The sequence below is a fragment of the Nicotiana tabacum genome, chromosome 3 (assembly GCF_000715075.1).
Source record: "Nicotiana tabacum cultivar K326 chromosome 3, ASM71507v2, whole genome shotgun sequence".
In the NCBI taxonomy this organism is placed as follows: Eukaryota; Viridiplantae; Streptophyta; class Magnoliopsida; order Solanales; family Solanaceae; genus Nicotiana; species Nicotiana tabacum.
In genome coordinates, this window is record NC_134082.1 from 169179996 (window position 1) to 169198214 (window position 18219).

An 18219-nucleotide genomic window follows, 5' to 3' on the forward strand; every position below is an offset into this window, starting at 1 on the left:
ATAGAGCTTTTCTAAAATAAACCTCCAGCATTTTGCGAGCAAGCTGTGAGTAACGTTCCTCTATATGTTGCTTTAAGGAATCTTCCATCAACCACAACAACAGATTTGTAAAATTCTCATCCCTTAATTGATGCATATAATGGGGCAAAAGCATACATGAAGTGTCCTTCATTTGATTTTCTCAAACTCACAACTGACCAGGGGTTAGAATGCATCAACATATATAAGTAGCTCGGCAACTTTGCATACGACTCACTTGGGTCTCCTCTCAAAAACTAAAGTGCCTTTTGCTTTGATCTATTTGCCTTCCAGTAGCTTAAGTTAATACCATAATATTTTTTCATGTCTTTCATTATGTCCTTTGTAGTGTATATTATCTTAGGATCAACATATTTATCACAAATAATTCTTCTAATAACAGGAGCAGTAGTTACACATTGTGTAAACAATCTATCCCTCGCTGAACATGTGTGATCCTTACTGAATTTTCTAATCCTAAATATTTTTGACTTGTTTAGAGATGAAGACTTGAAAAACCACGTACAACGGTCATTGACACATACCAGGCACTATCTAACAACATCCAAATTTACACAATAGTAAATAAATTTAAATAAACTATCGACCATCATTAATGTAAAAAATTCACGATTGTATACAATTATTAAAGTTAGATATACAATCATACCTTGATGGACTTGATCGATCAACCTTAAACTAAATTTCGTTTTTGAATAACATAGTTTTTCAACACCATCATTAGTGTCTCCTTGTCCTTGTAAAGTTGGCCTTCCACAACAGTACTAGTTAGAGGATCATCTATTATTGGAGTTTTATCAAAATCTACAACTTTAGAATCATCTACGTTATCAAACCCAATCAACTGCAGTGTATCACTATTATGTATATCATATGTACTAGCAATTTGTAGGAAGACGGATGAATTTTTCTCGTTCAATTAAAAGCGTGCATATCTATCTCTTTCACTGTTAAACACAGTGGATATTCATTAAACGCATAATTTTTCTTCTTCAACTCGATATATACACGCAATCCCATATTATTCTGTATCATCATTGGTGGTGAATCATCATCACATTCGTACTTGATTTCAAGCAAATTAATTGTGGTGTCAACCATCAATTGTTTTGAAAGCGTAGAAACAATATAACCAAATTTAATATCTGTACCAGTTACCACGCCTTCAATTGAATTATCCATAAATCAATTGTTGCTATCCTAGTGTCCCCCGTATTGTATCAAAATTGGCAAAGTATTCATTGAATCTGTTCTTCTATATAGAGATTGAAAACCTTCTTCAACCGATTTCTTTGAACTACAAAAATAAAGAAATTTGTTTTTGAAGAAAGCACTAATTATTGAATTTGAATTCTGAAAATTGACATTCAACTGTCATGATTGTTGAAAAATCTTCGCACATTTTTGAAGGAAATATAGTTTCGACATTTGTTTTTATTTGGGTCGAATGGGTAGTTACGCGTCTGAAGGGATGCATCGTGCAAGCGTGAAGGGTGGACAAAATCTTAAAAATCCCCCTTATATTTGAGGGGTTATATAATCGTGTCTGTTGGGATTAGGTTATTTAATGCCAATTTTTTTGGGCTACTAGTGCCAAACTAAATTTAAGGCCAATAAAATGCCAATTATACTTAAACATTGTTATACAGTGTCAATTATATACCGTCTAGGAAAAATAAAGGAAATTTTACCTCCTATAGAAAAGCTTTACACCCTATCTATTATAAATAAAAGCCCTTTTAATATATTATTTTCTATAGCTACCTTTTAATTTTTATAGCAAAATATATATTTATGGTTACTTCCTACCATTAAGCCATTAATCACTCTCTCTAATATTTTTCTCTCATTCTTTATATAAAACTACCTCCTTATTAAACCTTAGATAATGTTTTTGATTGTTAAAGCTAATGACGATGCTTTTGCTGGAGGCTGGTGTCACTCTGGTGATCTAGTAGTTAAGCATCCCGACAGATATATAGAAATCAAAGACATATCAACGGACATCATCATTTCTGGTGGTGAAAACATAAGTAGTGTCGAGGTCGAGAATATCCTATATCTACATCCAGCAATACTAGAGGTATCTGTAGCGGCAAGGCCCGATGAGCAGTAGGGCGAGTCGCCATGTGCATTCGTGACAGTAAAGCCTGATTTGAAGAAAACAGACCAATAACAGTTGGCGGAAGATATTATGAACTTTAGTAGATCGAAAATGCCTAAGTACTGGGTTCCAAAATCAATTCATTTTTTACTGTTGTATTTGGATGCATTTATATGTATTTGAGTTCATAAAACAACATTTTTAAATACATTATTAATTCTAACTGTATTCATCTGCATTTTCAACCTAACTGTATCCATTTGTATTTAAAATAACAATACAATAAAATACAATAAAATACTCTCAATAAAAATAGAAAATCAATGAATACAACTAATGAAATGTATATAGATTGTAGATAGTGACTTTTAGATGTATTAAGATTTTGTTAGAGAAACATAGCATGAAGGAAAATATATATAATGAATACAACATTATACATACTGTATTTTTTAAAATTCTACCATGAATACATTATATAACTAGCCAGAATACATATTCATACAGTTGGATACACCAAGTTGGTGAAGAGGTTGTAAGTATATACCACGAAAAAAAGGATGAACTAAATCTCTGAATATTGCTTTGTTTTTTGGGTATTTTTCGTCTGGGAAATCTTTTCCTTAACTGGATTAATAATTTTGCATATTATAATTGAGTTTGTTGAGTTATATTAGGAGTCTATCCCATTAATTAATTCACTTTCCGTTTTTAAACAACTAGAGAGGTCTATTTTTACGCTGTATTCATGAATACATCTTGTAGACATGTAATTTTTGACCCTCCCCAAGATTTTACATATTGTTAGCTTAAATATTTAGTTTAGGCCTAATATCGCTATTTCAATTAGTTTTGACTCTTCTACTTTATTTTATCACAAAAATAAAAATTGCAAAAAAATAATAATTTCTTTTTAGTTGCTTTTAGTTTATATACCTTTCGTAAAACTAAAAAATAAATAATAAATACAAAAATAGTACCTTATTTTTATTTTAATATGACATTTGAAAATACCAAAATAATTTTGTTTTAACGGTTAGTTTTATTATAATAATTATTTTTACTTAAGTAGGGCTAATTAATATTTTTTGTAATATTTATATCTTTGTTTTTTTCTATTTAATAGGTAAGATTTGATGTTAGATGGATAGATTTTTAGTTAATTAGGTTAATTTCAAGCAAATCTAGTCATAAAGGCCCAAACTTCTAACCCATTCCCTAAGCCCAATACCCTTAAACTCACATAATAAGCTAGAAGGATAACTTAAAAAAGATCGGGAGAAATTCAAAAATGGCTTGATTTACAAGTGGCCATTCAAAAATAGCCACAATTCTAAAAGTTATCGAAATTTAGCCACTTTTTATGTAAAGATAAATATGAAAGAAACACTGTTTAAAATCCGGAAAAATACTCCGGTATAATATACTGGAGTTCTAGTATAATATACTAGCGTTTGGAGCACCGGTGCTCCAGCCTCTAGTATATTATACTCGAGCCAGCAGAGTATACCGATCCAGCATAATATGCTGGAAGTTCATACACAGATACACCAAACTCCAGTATATTATGCTGGACCGGTCTTTGCTGCAGTAAATTAATGAAATGACTCAACTATTTTTGAATGTTAGTTCTGGCTAGACCGTGGTATTTTACAAGAAAGGCCCCGTCGGCTCTCTTCATCTTCAACATCTCATCTCCTCCATGCACCCAGCGGCGGGCCACCTTGTGAACTTCTCAAAAATCGCCGGAAAATCGACCACCCACACCCCACGACAACAAAAAACCCTCGAACCCCCTGAACTTCCAACGCTACACACCCAAAACACCCTTCTCCTTCCCAAGCAACGACCAGCGACAACCAACAAGCAGCCGCTGCTGCTTCTTCAACTCACTCACGACCACCACAACAACCAGAACACAGCCGCGACTCCCAGAACAACATAACTTCTCCACCCCTTCTTCCGAAAGTCAGTCCAAAACAACACCTGAACATACAAATTCCGATTGAGCTCGAGTTCGCCTCTGATGGTCGGTCCATTGATAAAATCAGAAAACGAAACAAGATTTTAGGGTCGTCGTTTGTCATTCTGAGTTCGTCGCCGATCGAGGTCCGTTCGTGATTGATAATTCCTGTTGCTTGGCTGCTGTTTGTCGTGGATTTTCGCTGCCGGATTTAGTTGTATTTGATTGCGAGCAGGTTCACTTCTTCCTTCTACTCTTATATGTATTATGAATCAAAGCCATAAAGGGAGCCATTTTAAGATAGGCTAATCAGATGTAGTTTGGGGTTTAATGGATTTCTCTTTCTGATTTTTGGCTGCTGGTTATTGTCACCCCATGATTTTAGCGCTGAAATGGTATTATATTCTAAAGATCATTATCCTCACTTAACGTTCCCTGGTAATATTCTTAATCTTAGTTGAGTTTATGAGGGAATCTTTAATCGTGTGGGGTAATGGATTTTTTTAGCAGACAAGTTTGGCAAGCTTTGGGTAAAAAATGGGTGAAGTTTCGTGAAATCATCGTGCTTTCTGTTATTCTGCTTGATGCTCCTATGTGACTAGTTTCACTTGATTGTTGTATCGTGTTTGAATACATAAATCATCTCCGTTGGAATAGTTTGATAATTATTGGTTTGGTTGGTGCACAATTACATGTTAGAATAGGGAGTTGAGTTGTGAGAGTCAGGGTGGGGTAGTGATCTTTAAATGACTCTTCCTAGTGGTTTTGATTCACATTTCCTTACATTGTATTTATTAATATTCTAGTTTCCTTTAGTTCTTATCTTTTATGAATGCTTGATGTCTTCTGTCAGATGATTTCCTTTGCTAATTAGTGTTGTTAGATGTGAGATTGTTTAAATTATGGATATTGGGGCCGTGGGTAATGGTGGAAGGCCGAGCTATTAGTAATTAAATGGTTTACATGTTTTAGGATTGGGCTTGGTCGAATGCCTGAAATAGGAAGTTAAAAGGACACGAGCATGAAATCACTTTTAGCGAAAGTGCTCCATAATCACAGACCTTTTCACACACGATCATCGAATTAGGGATTACACAACTTATGAACATTCGTAGTTTGCTTTAGGCGCACTATAATAAAATTATCATAGCTACGGGTATGGTTCCCGTGACGTAGTTGTGATACGTAATTTCCAAATCCGAGGGTACATTTATGTGACCTAGCCATAACAACTAATAATGTTAATAATTAAACATGTTGCAGATCGTGGGTACGGTTCCCGTGACACGATTCGCAATGTGTACCAAACAAACAAGTGTATGACAATCGTAATTTGTTCCAGAATAATTCCATAAATAATTAAAAGCGGTCAAAGGGTAAAAAATGCACAATAAGTTTAAAATATGTAATTAATCAGATAATTAGGCCAATAATAATAGTTCAGCGACCGTGCTAAAATCACGGAACCCAGGAATGCCTAACACCTTCTCCCGGGTTAATAAAATTCCTTACTCGGATTTCTATGTTTCGCGGACCATAAATAAGAGTCAAACTTCCTCGACTCAGGATTTTAAACTGGTGACTTGGGACACCATAAATTATCTCAGGTGGAGACTCTGAATTTGATATAAATAATCCCGTTTCGATTATTGTCACTTTAATTGGTAAAACACCCTTATACTCCCTTTCGGGGTAGATAAAGGAGGTGTGGCACATCTTACGAATACATATGAATACAGCGGATGATAGGTGGCATGCCCTGTTTTTTCGCCGAGTTTTGCCACCGTATTCATGAATACAATAGCTTGAATATATTGAATACATTCCATAACAACTGAAAAGATAACTATAGGAAGTAATTAAGTAAATGGTAGCTATAATAACAAGTTAATAACCACTAAACAATAGTGGTTTCTGAAAATTTCTCAAAAATAAATAGTAAATCCAACCGGCTACTGCATTTCCAGTTTTATAAGCCCAACTCCTTGGAGCAATGGCAGCCCAAATATCTTCCAACAGTGTAAAAATTGCGTGGGGTAGCCACTTTTTAAAGTGGTATTTACTTTTTATCCAGTATTTTTAAAAAGTAGCCACTAGTATATTAATGAAAAGACGATGTTACCCTTTCTTCTATCTCTTTTCTGTCCATGTTCTCTTCCTTGCCAGTCTCTCCGTATCTCTTTTCTCCTGAAATCGTAAGATTTAACAGTAGATACACTGAAGAACGCGCTATGATGGATGACGAACAACTGCCTTGCAAGATAAATAGCTATCCACAACCCACATAACAAACTGTTCAAGTGGTTTTTGTATCGTCTCTAAACCTATTTCAGGTGACCAAAAGGCGAACTTCTTTCCATTCCTTGGAGAGGTTTGGTTAGAATCCATATAACTGATGTTCAAACTAAGATCAGTTTCATCAACCCTGTGAAATGTAGTTTTCTTTTGTTCCAATAACTTCTCGACTAGATTTACAAACTTTCCCTCCGGCGCAATTGAACCTCGTCTTCAAAGAGGCAACCAAGGCAACTACTTTGTCCAAAACATTGTCAACCCAAACTTTGAAAGCGGAGGATGAATTTCTAATGAAGACAAGTTTAAAGTCCTTAACTTCGAGTTCCAAGTTCAAAAGTTAAGGACATGTAGTCCTGAACTTAGAGTTACAAGTTCAAAAGTTAAGGACAGGTAGTCCTAAACTTAGAGTTACAAGCTCAAAAACTAAGGGCAGGTAGTCCTTAACTTAGACTTACAAGCTCATAAAGTAAGGACAACTACTCCTGAACTTACAGTAACAAGCTCATAAGTTAAGGACACTTGGTCCTGAACTTAGAGTTGAAAGTTCAAAAATTAAGGACACTTGGTCCTTAACTTAGAGTTACAAGCACAAAAATTAAGAACATGTAGTCCTTAACTTCGAGTTCCAAGTTCAAAAGTTAAGAACATGTAGTCCTGAACTTAGAGTTACAAGTTCAAAAGTTAAGGACAGGTAGTCCTAAACTTAGACTTACAAGCTCATAAATTAAGGACAACTAGTCCCGAACTTACAGTAACAAGCTCATAAGTTAAGGACACTTGGTCTTGAACTTTATGAGCAAAAGGGTATTTTCGTCCGGACGGGTAAAAGTTTATTAAAGCCGTGGCTAAAGATTAAAGACATTTTAAACAGTGGCTTAAAAGTAAATACATGTCTTATTACCGGCTAACTGTGCACTTCCCAACATTTCAAATTCGGATCTCAAACCCAATTCATTCCGACCCGCCAATTCCACCCATTTTTCTTTCTCCGACGAACTCACTTCCTTTCAGTTTCTACAACGAAATAGAAGTGTATGTTTCTCATTTTTCTCTAATCCCTTTTACGATGAAACTAATCACTGAAGGAAGCTGGAAAGAAACTTAATTGTTTTTTCAGTTCTCAGTTATTATCCATCACTCTTGCAGAAACAGGTAATACATTTTATTTTTATTTTTTTGTCCTACAGATAAGTCAGGTAAAAAATTATTGTTTTTTTTGTTCCTAATTTTCTACTTTGCCTCTTAAGAACCCTTCTTAGTTATTAGGGTCGCTGTTGTAGATATTTGGCAAGATTTGATCTTTAGGACTGCTGTGTTAGAATGGGAGCTTCTCTACAAATTGAGTTCGTCAACTGCAACCTTTTGCTAAAGGGAATTAACTCAACCCGCTTATCGAAAAAGGTTGGAATGAGAAACTTTTTTTATTTTTTTCGCTTTGCCTTTTTGGTGCAGATTTTTATTAAGTGGCTAAGGTTTGGTTCTACTATGATTGCAGTTAAATATAACCTCTGCCATTAAACACTCCCAGAAGCAGGAAGAGCTATCTCTCACTATCTCTCATGTTGCTGATCAGAAGTAAGTAACAATTTAACACTACCCCATTAACACATTTGTTTGAAAACTGAATCATATGAGTTATATTTGATAGTGGATTACTTCTTTTCTTGAAGTAGTTGGGTATATTCTATAGAGTATTATCTCAAGCTGAATTTCATGTTAAATGTTTTTTTTAATCTTCTCTAATTTTTTTCTTCTTTAATTATTATGGGCGTGGATGCAGGAAAGTTCAGAAGGCTGGAAAAGTAGAACATCACTTATGGAAGAAAAGGGAATCCGCTGGATCTGGGCAAAAAGCACTCAATCTTGTTCGGCTTGTAAGTTTTGTCAAATTATAGTACCATGCTGAAAGGTATATTTTCTCTTATACCTGAAGTAGGCCTATTTTTAACGTTGCCTTCTGTTTTCTTTTTGATCTGTAAATGGATAGATTTCTGGACTTCCAAATGAGAAAGAGTCTGTTTATCGTGCATTAGATAAATGGATTGCATGGGAGACAGAGTTTCCGTTGATTGCAGCTGCTAAGGCTCTAAGAATCTTAAGGCAACAGCGGATGTGGAAACGAGTAATTCAAGTACGATGCATGAGAACTTTATTTATTATTTTTAGCATGGGAAATGGCCTATGTTGGATAGCATCTTGTCTTGATAAATTATGAAGCTTTGCAGTGATAAATATCACTTTTCAACAAGCTATGACATTTGAAGCCTTTGCTTATATCACATTCAACCACTTATTGAATTGACTAAGAACAAAAGGGTTCTGTTTCAGTTTCTTTCCTTTTACCATTTCCTCTTGAAGTTTCAAGACTAAGAACTCTGATGCTGTTGCACTCTTAATTTTCTCAGTTGTGTGGAAATGTTATTTATCTCTTGTCACTACACAATCAGCATCAACTCTTTTTGCGATCCACCTTGATGTAGTTGTGGTACATTACCAAGTCTACAAGTATTACTCGAATGTATTGACTACCAGCTTCATGTAAGTAGAATTGAACTTGATGCCGAGATTTACTTTAACTCCTCTCGATTGTCAGGACATACTAACTCCGCTTGGTAGAAATGAGAAGTCCTTGTGGTTGAGTTTATGCTAGTCTTAATTGTTAGACATATCGTGGTGACTAGTTTGACTGGGTACTCAAGTCTTTCGGAATGGCCATATCTTTCAACAAATAATGCTTGATCTCTATCACTCTATGCGTAGGTTGCTAAGTGGATGTTGAGCAAAGGTCAAGGAGCAACAATGGCAACCTATGATACACTTCTACTGGCATTTGATATGGACAAAAGGGTAGATGAAGCAGAAACATTATGGAATATGATTTTGCATACAAGCACACGGTCTGTCTCAAAACGGCTCTTTTCCAGGATGATTTCATTGTATGATCATCATCATGTGCCAGAGAAGATAGTTGAGGTAAATGAAACTCGTTTGCATGCTTCCTAATTAGTGCAAGTATAACTGGTTGTTTAGTTCCTTACCTTCAGAGCAGCCTGATGCCATGTACTATTCTCTCTTTTCATAGTATTTCCTCTACTCTTGAAAGTTTGATGCTGTTTTTTGAAGGCTCCTTGAAATTTCAGGTGTTCGCAGACATGGAGGAGTTAGGGGTAAAACCCGATGAAGATACAGTCAGAAGAGTTGCAAGAGCCTTCCAAATGTTGGGCCAAGAAGATAAGCATAAATTGGTTGTCCAAAGGTATCAAAGCAAATGGAAATATGTCCATTTCAACGGTGAAAGAGCAAGAGTGAGAAGAGACACGAAATGAATAAAGCTATTAAGAGAACACTTATCAAGTGGTATTGGTTAAAGTCTTGATCAGATGCCTGCAGTCTTTTCTCTGCAGCGTTTGTTTTGTTTCTATGCCTTGCATTGGTGGGGAAGACTGGTATGTAGTTGGTTGATATTGTACATATATTGGAACATATTCATGTCAGAGAAAATCGACCTTGCCATACTTGTATTGATATATCCCTAGTGAGATTGTGTCTTTTGCGAAAGCAAGGCTAGCAAACTACACCTTATAGTGGATGGGCCGTTGTATTGTTTTGGGTTTCTTGATAGGATGCTTGGTTATGGAGGTGTTGTTTCGTCTATGTTTTAACATAGTTGTATCTAAATTTCATGTACAGAGACCTTCCTTTCAACTATTAATTGTTTGAAGTATTATGTCATCCTTTTCATGTAGATAGACCTTCCTTTCAACTATTTATTATGTCTGTATATACACAGTTCTTTAAGTTTTTTCGCATCATATTGGGAGAAGGGCCGAATTTGCCCATGTAGCATTTAAAATTTAGCAACTTTGTCTACCGTTACATTTCGATTAATTTTACCCTTTCGTTTTTGCTCTTGACCCTGATTAGCTCCAAACAGGGATTTTTTTTTATTTTCTCTTGACCTGATTAGCTCCAAACTAGGATACCTTTTTTTTTATAACTCTAGTGTTCAACTAGGATCATTTTTTTTAGAATTATAGTGTTGGGTCAATTTACGCACACCTTGAAGACTGAATTTTAAAAGTTAAGAATAGTTTTAAACCACGTCCAAAAGTTAATAGGTGAATTGGCATTCATTTTTGGGGAAGAATTTGGAGAAGTCCACCCATTTTAATCTATATTATCATCAAGGATAAGGGCAAATACAAGATGATTTGCCAATAATGAACATTTGAACATACCAAAACATGAAGAAGAGTAAACAGAGATGATTGATCCGTCGGAGAAAAACGAAAGGAGATAGGTGTGATACCGAGAAGTTTTATTTTGTGTCTCATATAACTTACACTATTTGTATGAGGCTCCTTTTTATCTCACAAATTTGTGGACCCCAATCTTACACTTCTGGGTCCACAAAATTGTGTTAACAAAAAAGTTGATTCATACAACACCCAAATTGTGTTAACAAAAAAGTTGATTCATACAACTAGTGTGAGTTGTATGAGTGTATGAGATACAAAATAAAATAAAACTAGTGTGAGTTGTATGAGACACAAAATAAAATTTTACCTGTGATACCTACTCCTCTAATATGTACATTCTTAAAATACTATCAAAGCTGTTATTGCAGAGATACAGAAGGAAATTAGAATTAGAGTAGAGGCTATAGGAAGAGTGCAATAGATGTCGGCATTTGATTTTCAGATTATGTAATTAGATTGTTTCTGTTTCTGCGGCCTAGACTACTACAGCACCCTCCCTAGAAGGTGGTTGTAAGCCTGGGACTGGGTGCCCTTTAGGTGTTTTAAATTTTGGTTGTTTAATGGGTAATAATTCAGTTATTACCAACAAAAAAAAAAATTATACTACTGGAGGGATGAGTACAACAACCTCAAAATGAGAAATGCATTGCGTTATAGAGAATTCTTTGCTTCAAAAGTAAAAGTTATGTGCACCGAGGGAAAACCGAAAAAAAAAAAAAAAAACAGATCACTATATCTATACTGCTCTGGGGTTTGAGGGTTTATGCCAATTTTACTGCAATTGGACTCCTAACATTATGGATTCCATCATTCCAGGAATACCATCCAAACACATATTGATCTTTCGGAATACTGTCACTCATATCACTGCGAGCTTTCACTGTAATAGTGAACGTCCTCTTCGAGCCAACGCGCTTAAAAGACAAGACGGGAGGAGAAATCTCAACAGAGAATCCCAGTGGAGGTTTAGCACTGGCAAAGTACACACTCTTTGGCCCACCAACATTTGTTAATCTTCTGCTAACAGTAACAGTACCATTGAGATTAGGAATAGCTAGAGATGGGTAATTTAGGCTGTTAGGCAAATGTGATTTCTTGGGACACTTGAAGGATTTGTCAAGATCCTTAATACCAGAAGCACAAAGGAAGAGAAGATAGTCTTGGTAGGAAGCGTCGTATACAAGTCCAGGATCTGCTGCCTTTGATGGCCTGAAATGCCCTCCTCCGAATTGGAATGGATCTGCTGGCTTCCCTGATGCATCCGTTATTTGCTCACCAACATTATTTCGTAATCCAGCTGAAATATATACTCGATTGATTAGTGTAGGTTACAAAATTATAGACGAAAAAGAGTTTAACTTCTATATAGAGACAACGTAAATAATGTTTATACTATCAGGTCACGTGCAAAATAACTAGTAGTATATCTGTTATATGTTATAACAGGTTAAAATACTGTTAGCATATATAAGTTAAGTTCAAAAGGAGTTGAGAGGTACCTGAGGTTATAAGAGCAGATCTTATTGCAGCACTGCTCCAAGTGGGATGTATAGCCTTCAAAAGTGCAGCGGCACCACCGACATGTGGGCAAGACATGGAAGTACCTGAGATTATGTTATACTCAACCACACGATCATCGATATCTAGCTTCGTGGGGGAAGATCCGCCACTCCATGCTGCCAATATATTTAGCCCTGGTGCCGTGATATCAGGCTGTGGAAGTAGCGAATATCAGAATTTAATTTAGATGAGGAAGCATAAATCATAAGTCAGGTAAATGTCTTAAGTTTGTTATGTAAATTCTGACCTTGAGGATATGGGGCGCAACTGCACTTGGACCTCTACTAGTGAAGGAGGCCATGTAAGGTGCTGGTTTAGAATGCAATACTGTTTTAGCTGGGACAATATATGCCACTGGGGACTTTGTAGAATTGATGTAATTGAGAATCTGAACTGCACTTTTATAATCCACTGCAGTGGCTGGAAGAAAGTGAGGATCAGCTACTAATTCAGCTCCATTTGCTTTATTATTTCCCAGTATGTAACCAATTCCTCCTGCCCTTTTCACCTCTCCGCCTTTTCCTACTCTAGTCCCGTTCCCTCTCAAGCATATTACTATCTTCCCCTTGGCCTTCTTCGGCAAAAGGGAACCTGGTAAACATTGCCTGAATTTTTTTGTTTGAAAAAGTTTCAGATAGTGTTAAACATAATCATCCAAAAGAAAATTATGATTTTTAATCAAAAATATTGAAACTTCGAGGGAAGGAGAGTACCCTGCTACATCTTTGGTTACGTTAGAGTTGATTACTTGTCCTGCATAAACTAGAGGGTACATCTTCTTCTCGAGGTTGTAAGGTGTAACTGTTTGTCCCTGATATTAAGCAAAACATACAAAACGAAAAACGGATTCAGTTTCATTCCAATAAGAATGTAATTAAATAGATAAAGGAAAACGTTATGATCCTAGTGTTACAACATTTTAGATGAAATAGTGTACAGAAAATGAATAGATTATCGTGTTACCGTAAATTTCTTGCCATTTCCTAGGATAACAGGTGACAAGAATGCTCTGTCAACACTGCTAGCACCAACAGTGATAATCCAGGGAGCTGTATTAGACAATGTAGAAGGTGCAGGTCCTGAATTTCCAGCACTACAAGATACAACAATGTTTTTCTTCACCGCATGAAGTGCTCCAATTGCAATGCTATCTTGATCAAAGGGCTGAGGTTCTTTTGTTCCAATAGAAATACTAATAACATCAACACCATCTGCAATAGCATCATCCATTGCTGCTAACATGTCTTCATCAAAGCAAGTGTTTCCATCTTCTTTCCCCTCCTTCGGAATAGCCCAGCAGACTTTGTACATTGCTAGCCGTGCGAGTGGTGCGCCACCCGAGGCGGTGCCAGATGCAAAGCCACCAATGGCAGAGACGTTTGGAACCTTTCTGCCTCCTGCTGTTGAGGATGTATGAGTTCCATGTCCATCCTTGTCTCGTGGAGATAGATAATCCAGAGTTCGGTTTAGAGGGCCATAATATTGCTCGTAACCTTTGATATAGTACCTAGCTCCAATTATTTTCCTGCAATAGAAGTCCCAAAGTAGCATAGGAGAATAAATATTAAAGTTTTCATAGTTCAGATATTACATAATTAGGAGACACAACTTCAGAATTTAGAGTTCGTGGGTTCAGAATGCGAATACTCTTTTTATATGTAAACATTTTTAAATTTTTTTATTCAAGTTGAAGCCAATTTCCTACCAAGAGAGAACTAGAATTATTTTGCTAGGCAAAGACAGGTTACAATGGCCTGAAATAGGTAGGATGAACGGGACAGATCACAATTGCTGAAGGAGGTAGACTGGGATTACAGTGTCTAGTAGATAGAGTAAAAGGTATACAAAATCTTACATTTTTTTACCACATATATGGTAGCATGGTTATATACGAGAAATAAAATATGACAGATTAGGCTAATCCTCCCATCCCCTACCCTTTGAAAAGAAGGGAAGAAAAGGCTTTGTTCTTGTTAATAAGAAAAAAAGATACTAGTAATAATACATTAGGACAAGAAATCAGGCCCACTCCTCCCAACCTCACAAATACTATCATTCTAAAATAGTAGAATTTCATCATCAACTTTCTAAAGGTCAAAAAGCTGCTGCATAGAAGTCATCAGATAGTCAAAATGAATAATATTACTGGCTACCACTGAGAATATATACGTGCAAAACTGGAAGTAAGTGCCTCACAAAATTTCATTATAGACTTCACAATAACTATAATGACAACAGCACATACAAAAAAACAAATTACTGCAAAACAAGACATTGGAAGGATACAAAGTTCACAAGATGGCAAAGCAAGAATCCAAAAAACAATTAGCAACTTGTCAGCATAACCTCTCTTGGTTTGATTGAAATGGACAATTTTGAAATTATTAGACTGATATCCTAAGGCCACCAAAGGACAGGCATGGACGCCCAATGGGTCCTGTCCTCTCATCAAAACTATCTCTTCCACTCTTTAGAGAGGTACACGATTAACAAACTAAACATGTATCTGCTTTCTTTTAATCCCTTTTAATTGATTTTAAGCTAAATTATGAGAATGGTTTAGGGTCAACTGATATAGAAGACAAAGGAAAACTTCCAAAAATCGGCCTTGAAATTGACCTTTGGCCTTTTCCATTACAAGCCATTTAAATACAATATAATTAATCTTACGAAGTTAGGTCAATGTATAAGAGACAAGAGATAAGTGCCAAACACTTCATTTCCAAGCAAATCCTGAAATCCATAATTGGATAATCAAGGCATCATATGATAAGTGCACACAAAACTTGATGACATATTCATTAAGCCTACTTACGAAATTTAATACTTAGCAACAACAACTATTATGCAAGTTCCAAATAAGTTTGATTTCGACTAAATGAATCTTCACTGATCATATTTTTCGTTCAAAGTCATTTCAACCTTATAAAATTTGATAAAGTTTATTAAAAATAAGAAAAATAAAGAAATACGTAAAAGTTGGTATATTCGATTAAACCAAACGTCTAAGGTAGTAAATCAGCTTATTTTAGCAGGAATTCCCAAAACAAAAAGAATGTGGTCTAGGGCTGTAGAGCAGCTGAACATTTTCTAACCCAAGAATGGCTAAATTAATCCACATTAAATCATTGTAAAACAGGTAGACATCACATCATCGAGATAATAAAAAGGGATAAGGAAAAGAAAGAAAGAAAGAAAGAAAGAAAAAGTTAAAGGAAAGATAGAAAACATATGGAAGAGGAAATACACTCACTTATTACAGTTTGAAGAGTTGAAAGCATCTCCAGATTGGCAGATTCCTTTCCATGACTTTGGAATCGGTCCCAACCCTTCATCACTAAAGCTCTTAGATTCTGGCCATAGCCCTGGTAAATCATCCAACAACATTCATCACATATTATCATATTACAAATTTGTTTTAGTATCAAACTAGTCAATTAACACTAGTTACAGTTGATAATCCCATAATTAAACGTTGAGTTTGGAACCTGAACAGATAAGCCGGAGGATAGAAACAGTTACACGTTCATCCTATATAACCATAATCCTTAAAGATGTAGAATTTTTATTTTAACTTTTGACGCCCTTTGGTACGAGACTTCTCAAATTTTCCTTATAATATTTTTCGAATACAATAGTTATATTATATATAATAGGTTGACTCTTCACGTGTTATCCCTTTCTACTATTATACAAGGCACTAGTCTTACTAATAAGATTGTCTGTATCACTAATTAGAGAAACGATAATCACATGCTAGGTTATGTTGTCCTATGCGGAAATACAGAAAATAATGCCACATTGGAAATAATGGTAAGCAAATATATATGTATGTACCGCTGTCAAGAACGCCAATAATGACATCTTTGCCATATCTGGCTTTCAATAGCAAGTCATCCTTGTTCAAGGAATTTGGTTGCACTGACTCTTCCACTCCAGAAAATTCCCATGACCTTGTTGTTTGCAATCTGTATTTCCTTGGCTCGCTTTTATATACCGATACCACTTCTTCCAATTCTGTGTTCAAATAAAACATAAGGTAAGCCCCTTGTTTTTCTTATACACGGTAATTACGGAATTTTTACACTATCAGACTAACAACAAAAAGTTATTCTGACATAGAAAATAGAGTGATAACCTGCTATAACCGATTAAATTTCACTATATAACTTAAGCTCCTTTAAAAGAACGAATTTTTTCGTGGTTAAAGCATATTATACCAGATAACTTGGAGGCTTCATGTGGGGTGAGAAGTGCAGCAAAGCCATTGATGCTATGTTTGTAACTGTAAATAAGGGAAGATCTGGCTTCTTCTTCACTTTCCTTCACTGACATGAGATATGAGTGATGGTTTTCTTCAATCTCATGCAATGCTCTCTCCCCATTATGTCCTCCAAAATACACTATATAAACCTGTAAAACAAAACCCCATAATTAAAAGAAAGAATAAACAGAAGTAGAATTGCGACTAAAAAATCAACGAGATACGAGAATTGTACTACATGCTTGTACCTGTTTTTCATGACATGAAGCCAAGATGGGAAGGAGAAGGAGAAGGAGAAGAAAAGAGAATATGTAAAAATTCTTCATATTTAACGAAAATATAATAATAGTGTATGGTATGAATAGTGAAGTGATATATATACAGAATAAATGGATATTTATAGCAAAAAGGTTGCAGAATCTTGTTTGGAATTGGATGAATATTTCTATCCGCTTTATGAAAGAGGCTTTACTTCCAAAGAAATTGTCTTTTTTAGACCTATTGTGGACCTAGAGAATCTCTAACTAAAAGGGTAATCTGGTCATTACAGTGACGTTAAGATACATAATAATTGATATACATATCAAGGCTCATTATTTTTAGTTCTGTGGCTTGAGTAAAAAGAATCTCGAATTCTATAGTGAATAAGTTACTAAATAATAGTATAGCGGAAGAGAGAGAGACTCCAAGTTAAAGAGAGTTCTATTTGAATTATAATTCTAAGTACCATTGATATTTTTTAATTAAAATAAAAACTACGGAAAAGGGCTTAAAGGACCCCTATCGTATGGTAAATGGTTTATAAAAGTCCCCGTCCATCTATCTGTCTGAAAATATATATGACGTTATTTCTATTTTCAAATTTACCCCCGCGACTAACGGAATTCCATGTGTGCATCTCATTAACTGATGTGGCGTTATTTCATTTGTCCACGTGGGTCAGTGAGGCTAACATTATATTTGGTTATTTTTTTACCCATTCAACCGATCCGACCCATTCCTTTTACCTATGGGTCAGTCTGTTAACCCTAAACCCACATTTTTTACTCGTCTTCTTCCCCAATTTAGAACCTAGGTCATCAGATTCCCCTATTCCCCTTTCTTCTTCTCCAAAATTTCTCTTTTGCAACTAATTAAATCTTGTCTTTTTTCTTCGAATCTTGTGGTTGGATGTAAAAGTTCCACCTTTATTGAATAAGAAAAAATTCAAATGTCTAAAAATTCTGTCTCTCCTGGTTCGTCGCGTCGTTGTGGTTGTGGTTTAACTGTAAATCATTTTGTGGCTAAGACTCAAATGAACGGTGGTCGTCGATTCTACAAATGCCCTCGTTTTGACGAGGCCTCTTCATGTGGTTTGTGGGAATGGTGGGATGCAGAGATGCCACCATATGTGATGATGCTAATCCATAACTTGAATACTTCACTGAAGTCAGTGGAAGTTGAAAGAAATTATCTGAAGAAGATGGTGACTAACTTGGAAGATGTTGTTTCTGCTGAAGACTGAAAATGGAGAAAATAATGGAAGAGGTCGAGGGAATTAATTCAGCAAAATTAGAGAAGGTTGATAGGATGGAGGCTCAACTACAAAATATGAAGTTGTTTATTGTGTTTTCTTAGATTGTCTTTGTGTTAGTACTAGCTTTCAAGAGGATGTAGTGTAGTTATGTTGTGTTGTAGTTATGTTATATTGCAGAAGTTTGAAGTTTATGTATTAGGTTTTGATGAAGTTTGAAGT

At 35.5% G+C, this 18219-nt stretch overlaps 3 protein-coding genes across 6 annotated transcripts in view; 2 read left to right on the top strand and 1 right to left on the bottom strand.

Moving 5' to 3' along the window:
- LOC142177967 (beta-amyrin 6-beta-monooxygenase-like) overlaps nt 1–18219 on the top strand; it is a 183179-nt gene that overhangs the window by 106032 nt on the left and 58928 nt on the right. The gene's annotated exons all lie outside the window — the stretch shown is intronic.
- On the top strand, nt 3772–10133 carry LOC107781738 (pentatricopeptide repeat-containing protein At4g18975, chloroplastic). 4 transcript variants are annotated; one of them, XM_016602481.2, is made up of 7 exons: nt 3772–4341; nt 7649–7802; nt 7897–7976; nt 8182–8275; nt 8389–8532; nt 9162–9374; nt 9542–10133. In XM_016602481.2, the coding sequence occupies exons 2-7, from the start codon at nt 7722–7724 to the stop codon at nt 9725–9727; spliced, it is 798 nt and encodes a 265-aa protein (XP_016457967.1). In that variant the 5' UTR covers nt 3772–4341; nt 7649–7721; the 3' UTR covers nt 9728–10133. The 4 variants fall into 4 exon arrangements, with proteins under 4 accessions (XP_016457967.1, XP_016457968.1, XP_016457966.1 ...); XM_016602482.2 differs by having other exon boundaries at nt 7668–7802; XM_016602480.2 differs by having other exon boundaries at nt 7682–7802.
- Nucleotides 11280–16878, bottom strand: LOC107781737 (subtilisin-like protease SBT5.6). The gene is made up of 9 exons (XM_016602478.2): nt 16733–16878; nt 16441–16633; nt 16058–16237; nt 15474–15585; nt 13184–13745; nt 12934–13031; nt 12468–12825; nt 12160–12373; nt 11280–11957 (listed from the first exon to the last, which is right to left on the bottom strand). Exons 1-9 carry the CDS (start codon nt 16808–16810, stop codon nt 11422–11424), a joined length of 2331 nt encoding a protein of 776 aa, XP_016457964.2. The 5' UTR covers nt 16811–16878; the 3' UTR covers nt 11280–11421.